Raw genomic sequence first — 14422 nt, forward strand, 5'->3', positions numbered from 1 at the left:
CTACGAAGATGTTACTAGTAGCGATGACGAGGGGGAACCAGTCGTTGTAGTATATTTGGACTTTCATAAAGCATTTGACAAAGTCCCACAGAAGAGATTAACGTGCAAGATTAAAGAACATGGGATTGGGGGACATGTATTGAGACGGACAGGAAAATGGTTGGCATAGAGGAAAGAAAGAGAAGGAATTAATGGGTCCTTTTCAAATTGGCAAGCAGCAACTAGTGAGGTGGCATTGGGATTGGTGCTGGGACCCCAGATATTCATAATATATATTAACAATTTGGATGAGAGAACAAAATATAACATCTCCAAGTTTGCAGATGATACCAAGTTGGGTGGGAGGGTGAACCATGACAACAATGCAGAGATCCTTCAGCATGATCTCAACAGGTTGGGTGAGTGGGCAAATCAATGGCAGATGCAGTATAATTTGGATAGACGCGAGGTTATTCACTTTGGACGCAAAAACAAGAAGGCAGATTACTACCTGAATGGTCGTAAATTGGGAGAGGGGAGTGTGCTGCGGGACCTGGGCGTTCTTGTGCATCAGTTGCTGAAGGTAAGCATGCAAACAGTAAAGAAGGCAAATGGTATGTTGGCCTTCATCGCCACAGATTTTGAGTACAAGAGCAGGGATATGTTGTTGCAGTTGTACAGGACATTGGTAAGACCACACCTGGAATATTTGGTGCAGCTTTGCTATCGTTTTCTGAGGAAGGATGCTCTTGCTGTTGAAGAAGTGCAGCTAAGGTTTACCGGGCTGATTCTGGAAATGGTGGGTCTGACGTATGAGGAGAGATTGACTAGGCTGGAATTGTTTTCACTAGAGTCCAAACGAATGAGGAGGGATCTCACAGAAACTTATAAAATTCTAACAGGACTGGACAGGGTAGATGCAGGGGAGAATATTCCCAATGGTGGATGTGTCCAGAACCAGCAGTCACAGCATGAGGTTTCGGGATAGACAATTTAGGATAGAGAGGGGGATATTTCTTCACCCAAAGAGCGGTGAGACACTGGAATTCATTACCACAAGAAGAAGTAGTTGATGCCAAAACAGTGAATGTATTCAAGGTGCGACTAAATATCGCACTTGGGGCAAATAGGATCAAAAGTTATGGGGAGACAGCAGGATTAGGCTATTGAGTTGGATGATCAGCCATGCTCATCAAGAATGGTGGAGCAGGTCAAAGGGCCTCCTTCTGCTCCTATCTTCTATGTTTCTATGATAGTCACTATCTGCCACTCAGAGGGAAAAAAAAACATTTATTCCTATGCGATAACATTGTGTAAAGCTGGATGAACGCAGCAGGCCAAGCAGCATCAGAGGAGCAGGAGAGCTGACGTTTTGGGTCTGCACCCTTCTTCTGAAACGGAACTTCTTCACTCAGAGGGTGGTGAATGTTTGGAGTTTTCTGCCCTTGAAACAAGATTAGAAATTTCTGGAAAAACTCAGCACGTCACGTAGCATCCGTGGAGAGAAAGCAGAGTTAACGTTTTGGCTCCAGTGACCCTTCTCCAGAACTGAATCACTGCCTAACCTACCTAGTTTTTCCAGCAATTTCTGAATTTGTTTCTGATTTCCAGCATCCCAGTTCTTTGATTATTTTTTGTTAGCAATGTGGAAACTCACTGTGCATGTTCATGAAAAAAAAACAGATTTCTAGAGGCCAATAATATCAAGGGATAAGGAGAAAGTCAGGCTAAATGGTATTAAGGTAGATAATTAACTATGATCTAACTGAATGGTACTGCAGGTTCAACATCCTACTCCTATTCCTCTGCTCAGTCAACAGCAAGTTTAGTAACATTACCAGTAAAATCCATTTCTAGACAAATTATGACTAGATTAAACTAATGGGGACATACTATAAATTAACATGAAGAACAAATCAAATATAACTTCTCTCAATCTGTGACACCACTTTAGTTCTTTCAATATTTTATTTTAAAAGACTGTAATTGTTCTAGACAAACATGAGGCTTCTCAATTAATTGTGATCATTTATGAGTCTGTATAAATTTTTGTGTGTATGAATTGTTAATAAGCCAAAAGAAGAGTTCTCCCTTTGCAAAGCAAGCTAGTTTGAAAATACCAAATTTTCTTTCCAAAGTGGTGTTTAATTTTAAATCATTTGTGGGTCCCATTCATTATGGGAGAGAACTATGAGGAACATTTGACAGAAATTATCAAGAAAGTTTGAGAAACATTCCATTGTTTCTCCTTTCTACGTCCACATTTCTGTTCTTATTCACATTTCCTACATATCAATAACATTTTTTTCCCCCTGGCTGGTATCCTTCAAATTTCCTGGTAAGCAGAAAATAATAAAGATCATACTTGAACACTATTTTCTACTGACATTCTTTATAACTGACGTTTACATTTCTCTTTCTTCTCACTGCCTCCTCTCAGTCTAAAACATTTTCAATCATTCCAGGGCCCAACTACCTGTAGTCTGATTTATACACGGGAGTGTAAGGGCTGCATTCAACTGCATTCATTAAATTAAAAGAAAACACTGATCACTTATTACAAATGCTGTGATGGAATTGTGGTAAGAAGGCAAGTTATGGGTTTACCATTGTACTTGATGCTGTTCGAGAGAATAAGTTCCACATCCTGTAGGAAGACTTCACGATTATGGTATTTGTGTTTGGAAATATTCTGCAATACCAGAGAAATGTGCAATTTTAGTGATCTATGATAGAATTGACAAGTAAATACAGAAACTCCACATACCTACTTGTTGGGTCTTTAGGTTCATTTTCATACCTTCCTCACAGTTTCAAGATCCATGGGGTTTGTGATTACTTTGTAATAATCAGGAACAAACTTCTTATTCACTGGGTGATGGAAAGGCCAAGACTGACAGAAAGAAGGAAGGGAGAGTGTTAAGAAGAGGCATCCAAACATATTCCTCAATTTAGTTTGCATTAGAAATTTACAGAAGACAGACAGATCGAATCCAACTTACATCTTGCACAGCCATCATCTTTTGAGTGACTATATTATCAAGTATAAATGAGAAGGCAACTTGATCGTCATCATCCAGAAGAGGATTAATGGCTTTCTCCAAGCGGACCAATTTGTCTTCTTTCTAATAAAAGCAAATAAAATCTTGAAACTTATTATAGTTAAAATGAACCCTACACTACAAAATCAATCATTTATAAATCCATGAAATAAAATCTTAAACCATAAGATTGATGGTTTTTCCTTCATTGACTGAAGCCACAATGCAAGTTGAAATGAGGGCCATGAAACAGACTCACCCAATGTTAATTAATGACAGGTGCTGGTCTCAGAATCCAGCATAAAACATAGACTGACAATGGGAAAATAACTAGTAGACGTACCATCATTTAAATGCAAAGTTAAACAAGCTTGCCCTCACAAGTTGGCAATGCACGAAAAGTTTCTCCAGTGTCCAGGTCAATATTTATTCCCAACCAATACCTGAACAAGAGATTATCTGAGTGTAACTGATTGCATTTATGGGATCTTGCTGTGCACAACTTAGCAACAGGTGTTTGGTAGAGTGTGCAAAAGAGGACTGTTTAATTTTCTCAGTATCTGAGTATATTTTGACCAGTTCAACTCATCCATTGTAAAGGGCAGATTTTACAATGGCTTCCATATGCTCACAAACTTCTCATGGCACATCAAAACATCTTCAAGTGATAATGACTATGCAATAAACAAAAACAAACCTGCACAAAACAGATCAACAAACAGTTTTTATTTTACAAATATTTAGTTAAGATTTTACTGTATCTTACTATATGATTCTGTTGTTTTAAACACAAATATGAGAAAGTAGAGATAATAGACTGCAACGGGAAGCAGACAGCCAGTTGATACAGAATGAGTTCTTATTCACCTCTCTGAACTTTTGGTCACAGAGTTCCACCATACTTTGAGCAATTTGAGTCAGAGGATGCTTCGTACCTGGAAAGAGGCAAACAGGTACTCAATACAGTCACCTACATATTACATCAGTGACATTACGTCTACCTGCTTCCAACATGTGACTATGCTTTTATTATTCTCTCACACAATCACCAGTTCACAATTTCCGGCTTCCAAATTATTCCAAACTCCTTTTGTTCAACCAGATGGAGCTCAGAGATCAAACTGCTACAGCACAGAAACTGGCCATTTTTTGCTCCACACAAGTAATGTAGCCTCAACACATTCTGCTTCTTGTGACTCGTGTCATTTAAGTTTCCTTCCTTTCGAATAACTATTTGAACATCCGTTTAAAAATCATGGACTACATTTTAGTACTTGTGCAATAAAAACACTCTGCTACAAAAGACATGCACCCTCACATTACTAAAATATTATTTTCTTGAAATAAATCATCCTGATTTGCATTTCAGAACCAGATCAGAAAGAGGAAAAGGAAAACCAATTATTTTTAACTTTAGAATCTTCATAATCTTTAAGATTTAACTTTATTCTAATAAAGAATGCCCAAATTGCATGAAACTATAAATTTCTCTAACTAATTTTTTGCCCATACAACGCCCTTGGAAATCTAAGCTGCAGCCTTTCTATAGCTTTTGTAACTTTCTGAAATCAAGTGTTCAAAAATAAGGCAATTAATTCCAATAACACCTAATGAAAGACCACATTTTTATTTCCATGCTTCTGGACACAAAGTCAAGACCTCAATTTGTCAGTTTATCTTACCTTCTCATGTTGTTACTTATACTAACTTGTTTATCTTTCAGCAAAGTATGAGCACACAATGCTGCAGGTTTGAATTTAACACTAAAACAGAAGTTTAAAATGCAAAATTCATGAAGATAAATAAATCAAACTATTTACATACAGCAAACTTTTTATATAAACACATGGTAAAAATATCTCATTTGCAGCAGCAACAATAAAAATTCTCAGCTTCTATGTTTTATTAGCCAGAGTCGTTTTCCCAGGGCAAGGATGGCTATTACGAGAGATCATAATTTTAAGGTGATTGGAAGAAGGTATAGGGGAGATGTCAGAGGTAGATTCCTTATACAGAGTGTGGTGGGTACGTGGAATGCTCTGCCAGTGGTGGTAGTGGAGTCAGATACATGAGGGACATTAAAGCGATTCTTGGATAAGCACTTGGATGATAATAAAATGTAGGGTATGCTGGGTAATTTGATCTTGGAGTAGGATAATAGATCAGCACAACATCATGGGCCAAAGGGCCTGTATTGAGCTGTACCGTTCTATGTTTAACAACATTCCATTATAGTACTGAAACAGAGAGGATACCCTTCTCTATCCCACACAGGGTTTGACTTTGTTGTGACTTCAATTCTCCACCATGATGTCCTCATAGCCTCTTTCTTGCTTTATCATATAACCAAAGATTAAACATTCTCAGCTTCAAATAACTCTTTCAGGGTATTAACCAAATTTTTCACGACTGAAACTTTTACAAAACCCATTGTTGAGTTAACTTATTTTTAACAATTCTAAACTATTTCTTCTTTCCTCAAGAAAAAATGCTTTAGACATCCAACTACAGCCACAACTTCTGCAGAACTGTCTTAATTGAAACTTACAAAATACCACCTTATTTCCGCAGAATGGGTGTATCGACCAAGTTCTGAAGAATTCTAGAATCTTCCACCTCAAAGGTTAATGCACTGTGCAATTTACTTTTTTCACTCAAGCTATCCTAAAGTAAACATATTCCCATTAGCCTTCAAAACAACTTTTCTTACTTATAAGACAGCACTTTGGCTACAGAAATACTTGCAAATTCATAACTCACTAGTTCAAAATTCAAAAACATAAACTAAAGAACAAATCAAATTAAAATATATATAAATCACACCTTAAGTCACAAAATAAATATCAACGATCACAAAGAAATAACTTGCAGCACATTACCATTGTAGGTGGCACAGTTTTTAACAATAAGTTCAACTTGCTCTCGGAATTCTTCTCGCGAATGGCACATCCGTTTCCGGACATTCTCTCTTAAAGTCTGCAAATCCATTGGTTTAGTAATAATTTTATAATAATCCTTCACAACTTTCCCATTTACTGGAGTGTGGAATGGATAGGTCTAGAGAGAAAAGAGAAGTTAAAATGGAAGGTCAATTCTTCACATAGTAAACGAGGTAGTAGAAAAATGGAACTGAATTATAGGAAATAACAGGAATAAGAATAATAAAAATGCATGTATTTCCATCACACTTACCAATGAACATAATCCCTACAGAATCAAAAGGTTCTACTTAAAAGTGAATGTGCATTATTCAAATTGAATGACTATTTGGTGCTATGAGCACACATTAATAAACAACTAGATAGCGATTTCCCCTTTTTTGAAAATCACACCAAAAAAGCGACAAAAGAGTTTAATCCACTTATTTCAACATGGGTTCAAGAGGAAATAAATGAACATGCTAACCTGCCGGCTCACTCAGTCTCACACTTCACTTTTCCAATTGTTGCTACTAACTTCTCCAAGGCCTTACTATCAAATGAAATCTATGAACTCTTACATTTACAAGGTCTCGCATGTCATTAATGATTCCTTCCAATATGGATGACAAGGTAACCATCGGGTCTGTCCGTCGCCTATGAATGGATTTGTGAGGTTTCTATTCGGAGAGAAAGAAAACTGAAGTGAACAATTTTTAATATCAAGAGTTCTGACCACCAAAATAACCTTACCACTTTTTCTACACAACCATTTGATCTTAACTGAATTACTGCCTCCATCTATAAAAACACCTTCCAAAAAGCTGATAGTGGATGAGTGTAATGAACTTCAGCATTTATTACACTACCACACTGTTCTTCAAACTGATATTAGTATCATTTTGATTTTATGCTTTTTGCAAAAACCTTTATCCTACCACCAAAATCACCTCTTTCCATCTGAGCAAAATTGCCTGACTTGATCTAAATCTCACCGCCATATTTTTACCAGCTTTGAGTTCAAATTCTCAAACTATGATCAGTGGTCTTTCATGTAAGAAGTCTCTTAACTTATTATGCTTCAATACAGTTTCAAAGATCTCTTGTTCCTTTGACATCAACTATTTTAAAGGCTTTACCTGTTCTTGTTTTAGAAAAAAACAAGCTAACCCTTTGTGACACTGGAGGCACACTGCAGGCCAGGGAGCATCAGAAGAACAGGAAAGTTGACGTTTTGGCTCAGGACCCTTCTTCAGAAATGGATCCCAGCTCAAAACATCAACTTTCCTACTCCTCTGAGGCTGCCTGGCCTGATGTGTTCCTCCAGCTCCCCACTGTGTTATCACTGACTCCAGCATCTGCAGTTCTTGCTATCTCTGATGCTAACCATTTGCTAGGTATATTCATATTTAATAACGTCATTTCCTGCACTTTTATTTAAAGAGTTCAACATATAAATTGTGAAGAACAATAGGATATTGATGAAATATTATTCAATTTCTGAACTGGAATTTGAAATCATACCAGTAATTGTTCTCAGCCTGCTGCAAGTGTTAATAATTCAGTCTGCTGTTTCTGATTTAGTTGAGCTAGCAATAGGCAGTACTTCAGGAAATTGTATAATTAACATATTTCATATTTCTACCCTCCTTTATTCAAGTCAAAACACTAACTTTGTTTCTCTTTCCAGAAATGCTGTCAGAACTGCTGAGTACTTCTGGCATTTTATATATTTTTAAAAAATTAAAACAAAAAGCTTACATTTAGGTAATCACAATGGACTGTGGTTCCAACTCGTCTTCGACGTTTTGGAGGAAGCTGCTGTTTAGGAAATTTGAGGACCAAAGATTTCCTGCGTACTTCATCTGCACTAAAATACCAAAAATCATAACATTTAGTGTAAAAAAAAATTAAAAATCACAGAAAAGTTACAGGCAGAGTATACATTAGCAATTCAATCCATAAATTGCTATGGCATATTTGAGATACCAGAAGTGATTTTCGTAATGCACAGTGAAAAGGGGAGTCTGAAATGAATGGTCCTGTAAGGCGTCATCTCCTTCGTTACTTTTCCTGTGTTACTTTAGTTTTATACAAGCAGTTAAGGAGGTGACTCTATGAAGAGAGATCATCAAAAGGCAAGAGAACAATTGTATAAAATTGACTTTTTTTTGTAATTAAGGAATGGGTATAGAATGGTTGATTCTCAAATTAGCAAGGTCAGTGCATTGCAATCAGGGACTTGATTGTTTGAAGTGAAAAGTGCCAGTTAAAAGAAAGTTAAGTCAGAATCTGTAAAATAATGCAGTGCAACTTTTGAAAGCTTGAATCATGTTACATTTTATATTTCTGAATTGATGTTGTCATTCATTGCTTGCTAATTGAATAATGTTTATAGTTTATGTATTCTAATCCCTCATGTCTAAGCATGTTCCTAGAGCTTTGCTGCAGCCCATGACCATTCCCAACCAATTTTCCAGCAAAATGCAAGATTCCTTCATTCAGTACAGAACGGGGAGTGTACGTTCATACCATTCCTCTTGAATGTTTTGTGTTTTTAAATTGGTGTCTATTATAAGAAATGTAGAGATAATTTGCAAAAAATTAGCACAATTGCTCGGTTTCCTGGAGGGTCTGAGAATTAGCAATAAAACCAACGATATTCTGAGTTTCTGGTACCAATAAAAGACAATATCCTGTTGGGTCAGCTGGTTACAGTAGTGAAAAGTTGTGTTGAACACTCCCAGCCCTTGGTAAATGAGATGGTATTAGTGACAGCACTGTATTCCAGTTAGGTAAAGGAAAATTGAGAGGTTAAGTAGTGTTAAACAAATCTAAAACCTGTACTGACTTGTGCGATGCAGCTTTTAAAAAGGTACATCAACCAAACACATTTTAACATTTGTGCTGCAATATAATGAATTGTCTAAAAGTGTTTCAGTTATTTAAAGTGTATTTGGTCATTCTGCAGTTACCAATCAAATGATAACTTTATTGAGTTATAAACTTGTCTTAGGTGGCAGAGATATCGAATAGCCACCTTTTTCACACTGAGTTTCTTCACCACTGAGCCCAATAAGTGTATAATGGATAACCATTTGTCATCCCTCATTTTGCAGCATTGGGCAAGACAAATTTGCAGCCTATAGTTTTCAAAAAGAAACATGCAACAAAAAAATTAGAAGTATTTGTTATCTTTGCCATGTGTTTATTTTAAACTGTAATTGTCGTCCCTGGAATACATACAACATAGAACAGTACAGCACAGTACACGCCCTTTGGCCCACGATGTGTGCCAACCTATTATCCTACTCTAAGATCAAAACTAACCTGCATACCCTTCATTTTACTGTCAACCATGTGCCTATCCAAGAGTCGCTTAAATGTCCCTCATGTATCTGACTCTACTACCACCACCAGCAGTGCATTCCATGCACCCACCATTCTCTGTGTAAAGAAACTACCTCTGGGCATTGGATGAACTCTCTAGACTTAAAACTCAACTCTCCAAATGAAGGAGAGAAGTCAGTTGGAAAATTTCAGAATCACTATTCACAACTTTCCCATCCTTCTTAGACTGGTGGTATCTGAAAAGTGGAAATTTGCAAATATTTTTCCTCTGTTCAAAGAAAACAGCTCAGGTCAGGATTATCTGTACGTTCAAAAACAGAAAAGACCTAAAACTGAAGGCCTTTTCAAAAGCAGAACAAAACGGACCCGTGGAGGTGCGGAGTTCTGGTAAATCATGTATAACTAATACATGGGGTTAATAAGAGGAATGCTGTTGGTGTGGTATACAGTGACATCCAAAAGCCACATAACAGAATTGCGAGAAAAGTTCGAATTTGTGGAATAAAAGAGACACTGGCAATACTGATACAATATTGACAGTCATTGGGGACTCAATAGTTAGAGGGACTGGCAGAAGGTTTGCCGGGAATGAAAGAGATTCACGATTGGTGTGGTGCCTCCCAGGTGCCAGGGTCCATGATGTCTCGGATCGTGTCTTTGGGGTCCTGAGGGGAGAGGGTGGCCAGCCCCAAGTCGTGGTCCACGTAGGCACCAACGACATAGGTAGAAAGAGGGATAAGGATGTCAGCAGGATTTCAGGGAGCTAGGGTGGAAGTTGAGGGCTAGAACAAACAGAGTGGTCATCTCTGGGTTGTTACCCGTGCCTTGTGATAGCGAGGCAAAGAACAGGGAGAGATTTCAGCTGAACACGTGGCTGCAGGGATGGTGCAGGAGGGAGGGCTTCAGGTACATGGACAATTGGGGCTCATTCTGGGGAAGGTGGGACCTCTACTAACAGGACGGTCTCCACTTGAACCAGAGGGGCACTAATATCCTGGGTGGGAAATTTGCTAGTGCTATTCGGGTGGATTTAAACAAGCTCAGAAGGGGGATGGGAAACTGACGTGTAGTCCTAGAACACAGGAGGAGGAGCGTAGGGAGGACATGGTCAGGGCCTCACTGTCACAGGAGTGTGCTGGCAGACAGCAAGCTGGATTGAAGCGTGTCTACTTTAATGCCGGGAGTATCCGGAATAAGGTAGGTAAGCTTGCAGCTTGGATAGGTACCTGGGACTTCGATGTTGTGGCCATTTCGGAGACATGGATAGAGCAGGGTCAGGAATGGATGTTGCAGGTTCCAGGGTTTAGATCTTTCATTAAGGTCAGGGAAGGTGGTAAAAGAGGGGGAGGTGTGGCTTTGTTGGTCAAGGACAGCATAATGGCAGCTGAAAGAACCTTTGATGAGGACTCGTCTACTGAGGTGGTATGGGCCGAGGTTGCCGAGGAAGGCTTGTCAACCGAGTCAGTATGGGTGGAAGTTAGGAACAGCAAGGGAGCAGTCACCTCACTGGGGGTTTTCTACAGACCCCCAAATAGCAGGAGGGAGATCGAAGAACTCATTGGCAGATTGTTGAAAAGTGCAAACGTAGCAGGGTTGTTGTTATGGGTGACTTCAACTTTCCCAATATAGATTGGAACCTCCTTAGTGCAGATGGTTTGGATGGAGCCGTTTTTGTCAGGTGTGTTCAGGAGGGTTTCCTTACTCAGTATGTGGACAGGCCAACGAGGGGGGAGGCCATTTTGGATTTGGTGCTCGGCAATGAGCCAGGACAGGTGTCAGATCTCGTGGTGGGAGAACACTTTGGCGACAGTGACCACAACAGCCTCACATTTACCATAGCCATGGAAAGGGAAAGGAGCAGTTACCAGGGGAAGACATTTAACTGGCGTAAAGGAAACTGTAACGCTATCAGACAGGAGTTGGCAAGTACAGATTGGGAGCAATTGTTCCACAGAAAGGGCACAACAGACATGTGGAGGCTGATTAAGGAGCAGTTGTTGCGAGTGATGTATAAATTTGTTCCTCTGAGACAGGTAAGAAGGGGTAAGATTAAGGAGCCTTGGATGACGGCTACAAGAGGTGCTTCTTGTCAAAAAGAAAAAGGCAGCTTACGTAAGGTGGAGGAAGCAAGGGTCTAGCACAGCTTTAGAGCATTAAAGGCTTGCTCGGAAGGAGCTCAAGAGTGGACTGAGGAAGGCCAGGATGGGGCATGAAAAAGGCTTGGCAGGAAGGATTAGGGAGAACCCGAAGGCATTTTACTCATACGTGAGGTATAAGAGAATGATCAGGGAGAAGGTAGGGCCAATCAGGGATAGCATAGGGAACTTGTGCGTAGAGTCTGAGCAGATAGGGGAAGCCCTAAATGAGTTTTTTGCTTCGGTTTTCACTAAGGTAAGGGACCTTGTTGAGAATGAGAACTTTGAGGAGCAGGAAAACAGGATTGAACGGATCAAGATTGAGGAAGTTGATGAGCTGGAAATTTTGACAAACATTAAGATTGATAAGTCCCCAGGGACAGACCAGATTTATCCTAGGTTGCTCCGGGAAGTGAGAAAGGAGGTTGCTAATCCGCTGGCGAAGATCTTTGCTTCCTCACTCTCCACGGGAGTTGTACCGGAAGATTGGAGGGAGGCAAATGTTGTTCCTCTTTTCAAGAAAGCGAATAGGGAAATCCCTGGAAATTACAGACCAGTCAGTCTTACGTCGGTGTGTCAGCAAGGTTTTGGAAAGAATTCTGAGGGATAGGATTTATGACTATTTGGAAAAGCACAGCATGATTAAAGGGAGTCAGCATGGCTTTGAGAGGGGCAGGTCATGCCTTACAAATATTATTGAGTTCTTTGAGGAAGTCACGAGACAGGTTGACGAGGGTCCAGCAGCGGATGTGGTGTACATGGACTTCAGCAAGGCATTTGATAATGTTCCCCACAGCAGGCTCATTCATAAAGTGAGGAGGTATGGGATACAGGGTGATTTGGCTGTCTGGATTCAGAATTGGTTGGCTGACAGGAGGCAGAGAGTGGTTGTAGATGGTAAGTATTCTGCCTGGAGGTCAGTGCCGAGTGGTGTCCCGCAGGGCTCTGTTCTTGGGCCTCTGCTCTTTGAAGTTTTTATAAATGACTTGGATGAGGAGGTTGAGGGGTGGGTTAGTATGTTTGCTGATGACACAAAGGTTGGAGGTGCCGTTGATAGTATCGAGGGCTATTGCAGGCTTCAGCGAGACATTGACAGAATGCAGTGCTGGGCTAAGAAATGGCACATGGAGTTCAACCTGGATAAATGAGAGGTGGTGCATTTTGGAAGGTCGAATTTACATGCTGAATATAGGATTAAAGGCAGGATTCTCGGGAGTGGGGAGGAACAGTGGGATCTTGGTGTTCAAGTGCATAGCTCCCTCAAAGTTGCCACCCAGGTGGATAAGGTTGTTAAGAGAGTATATGGTGTTTTGGCTTTCATTAACAGGGGGATCGAGTTTAAGAGCCGCGAGGTTATGCTGCAGCTCTACAAAACCCTGGTGAGGCCACACTTGGAATATTGTGTCCAGTTCTGGTCGCCCTATTATAGGAAAGATGTGGAGGCTATGGAGAGGGTGCAAAGGAGGTTTACCAGGATGCTCCCTGGACTGGAGGGCTTGTCTTACGAGGAGAGGTTGACTGACCTCGGACTTTTCTCTCTGGAGAGAAGGAGGAAGAGAGGTGACCTGGTCGAGGTGTGCAAGGTAATGAGAGGCATGGATAGAGTCGATAGCCAGAGACTTTTCCCCAGGGCAGGATTGACTGCCACGAGGGGTCATAGTTTTAAGGTGTTAGGAAGAAGATATAAAGGAGACGTCAGAGGGAGGTTCTTCACCCAGAGAGTTGTGAGCGCATGGAATAGTTTACCAGTGGTAGCCGTGGAAGCGGAGTCATTAGTAGCATTTAAGCGACTGCTGGACATGCACATGGACAGCAGTGAATTGAGGGGAATGTAGGTTAGGTTATTTAATTTTTGGATTAGGATTATTCCATGGCACAGCATCGTGGGCTGAAGGGCCTGTACTGTGCTGTACTTTTCTAATGTTCTATGTTTTAAAATTGGCTGATTGATAGGAAATTTAGAAGTGACTCACTGTGGTTTTTCAGACTGGAGGGAAGACTTATGGTGGAGTCCCGCAGGAATCTGCATTAGGGCTCCTACTCTTCCAGGTACACATCAATTCTAGATCATGGTATGCAAAGCACAATGTCAAGGTTTGCATAATGGGCAGGCAAATGGATAAATTTTAATGTAGAAAAATGTGAAATAATTGGCTCTGTAGAAAAAAAGCAGAGGCAATATTAAGTAAAGGTTACAATTCTAAAAGGGGGGGTGATTGCAGGATCAGTGGGTTTTGAATGTCATTGAAGATGTATAACTTGGGAAAGCAGTTAATAAAGAATATGATAACTTGGCCTTTAGTAATAGGGTATGGAACAAAAGCAAGGAAATTAAGTTAAACTGTGTTTAAAGCATCCGGCTGGCATATTAGATTTGGTTCTGGTGTGGGCACCACAGTTTAGGAAGGATGTGAACGCATAAGAGGTAATTCAGAAAAGTATTACAAGAATGGTTCAAGAAATGAGAAACATCAGTCAACAATAGCAGAGTTCAGATATAGTTTAGCTTGCTGGCTCAGCGGAAAGCCATGAAGTGCTACAGTTTAGGAAAATAAGGTGGGGGAAAAAAAGTTGATCCAGAAACAGGAGCAACAAAGGTGATAGCAGAGACTGGAAGGCAACAAGGACAGCCAAGTTCAACACGAGGAGAGGGATGAACAAGCCAAAGTAGGAGATAGCAAAGTGGAGACCAAGGAACACAGCTGGAGGCTAGACAGAGACTCTTTCTCTTTTTCTCCTCTACAAGTTAGAAGAGTACAACTATCTTTAATGACATTGCAGCGAAGTGTCATTGGGGCATTACCACAACTATTTAAACATCACAATCACTGAAATATTTCCATAAGATATTTGAATGGAATCACAATATTTTGAAAATGTGTGTAGCTAATCTCTAAACTGAATAGCAAATAAACTTGAAACAAACAAATCTAATATACATTTTACAAATGGATCTTGAAGTTCCAAAAGGATACAGATGCACGTTGGTATCAATAGA

The 14422-nt window shown here is 40.0% G+C and overlaps 1 protein-coding gene across 6 annotated transcripts in view; it reads right to left on the reverse strand.

Moving 5' to 3' along the window:
- The window catches only part of taf1 (TAF1 RNA polymerase II, TATA box binding protein (TBP)-associated factor), a 132263-nt gene that overhangs the window by 32977 nt on the left and 84864 nt on the right, over window positions 1-14422 (reverse strand). For all 6 annotated transcript variants that reach the window (XM_048544209.2, XM_048544208.2, XM_048544207.2 and 3 more), the window contains exons 29-35: window positions 7700-7808; window positions 6520-6618; window positions 5900-6077; window positions 3888-3955; window positions 2982-3104; window positions 2780-2872; window positions 2587-2671 (exon numbers count right to left, since the gene is read on the reverse strand). In XM_048544209.2, the coding sequence (XP_048400166.1) occupies window positions 2587-2671; window positions 2780-2872; window positions 2982-3104; window positions 3888-3955; window positions 5900-6077; window positions 6520-6618; window positions 7700-7808 (755 nt within the window). The remainder of the gene's footprint in view (window positions 1-2586; window positions 2672-2779; window positions 2873-2981; window positions 3105-3887; window positions 3956-5899; window positions 6078-6519; window positions 6619-7699; window positions 7809-14422) is intronic.

This window comes from Stegostoma tigrinum, chromosome 15, assembly GCF_030684315.1.
Source record: "Stegostoma tigrinum isolate sSteTig4 chromosome 15, sSteTig4.hap1, whole genome shotgun sequence".
Lineage (NCBI taxonomy): Eukaryota > Metazoa > Chordata > Chondrichthyes > Orectolobiformes > Stegostomatidae > Stegostoma > Stegostoma tigrinum.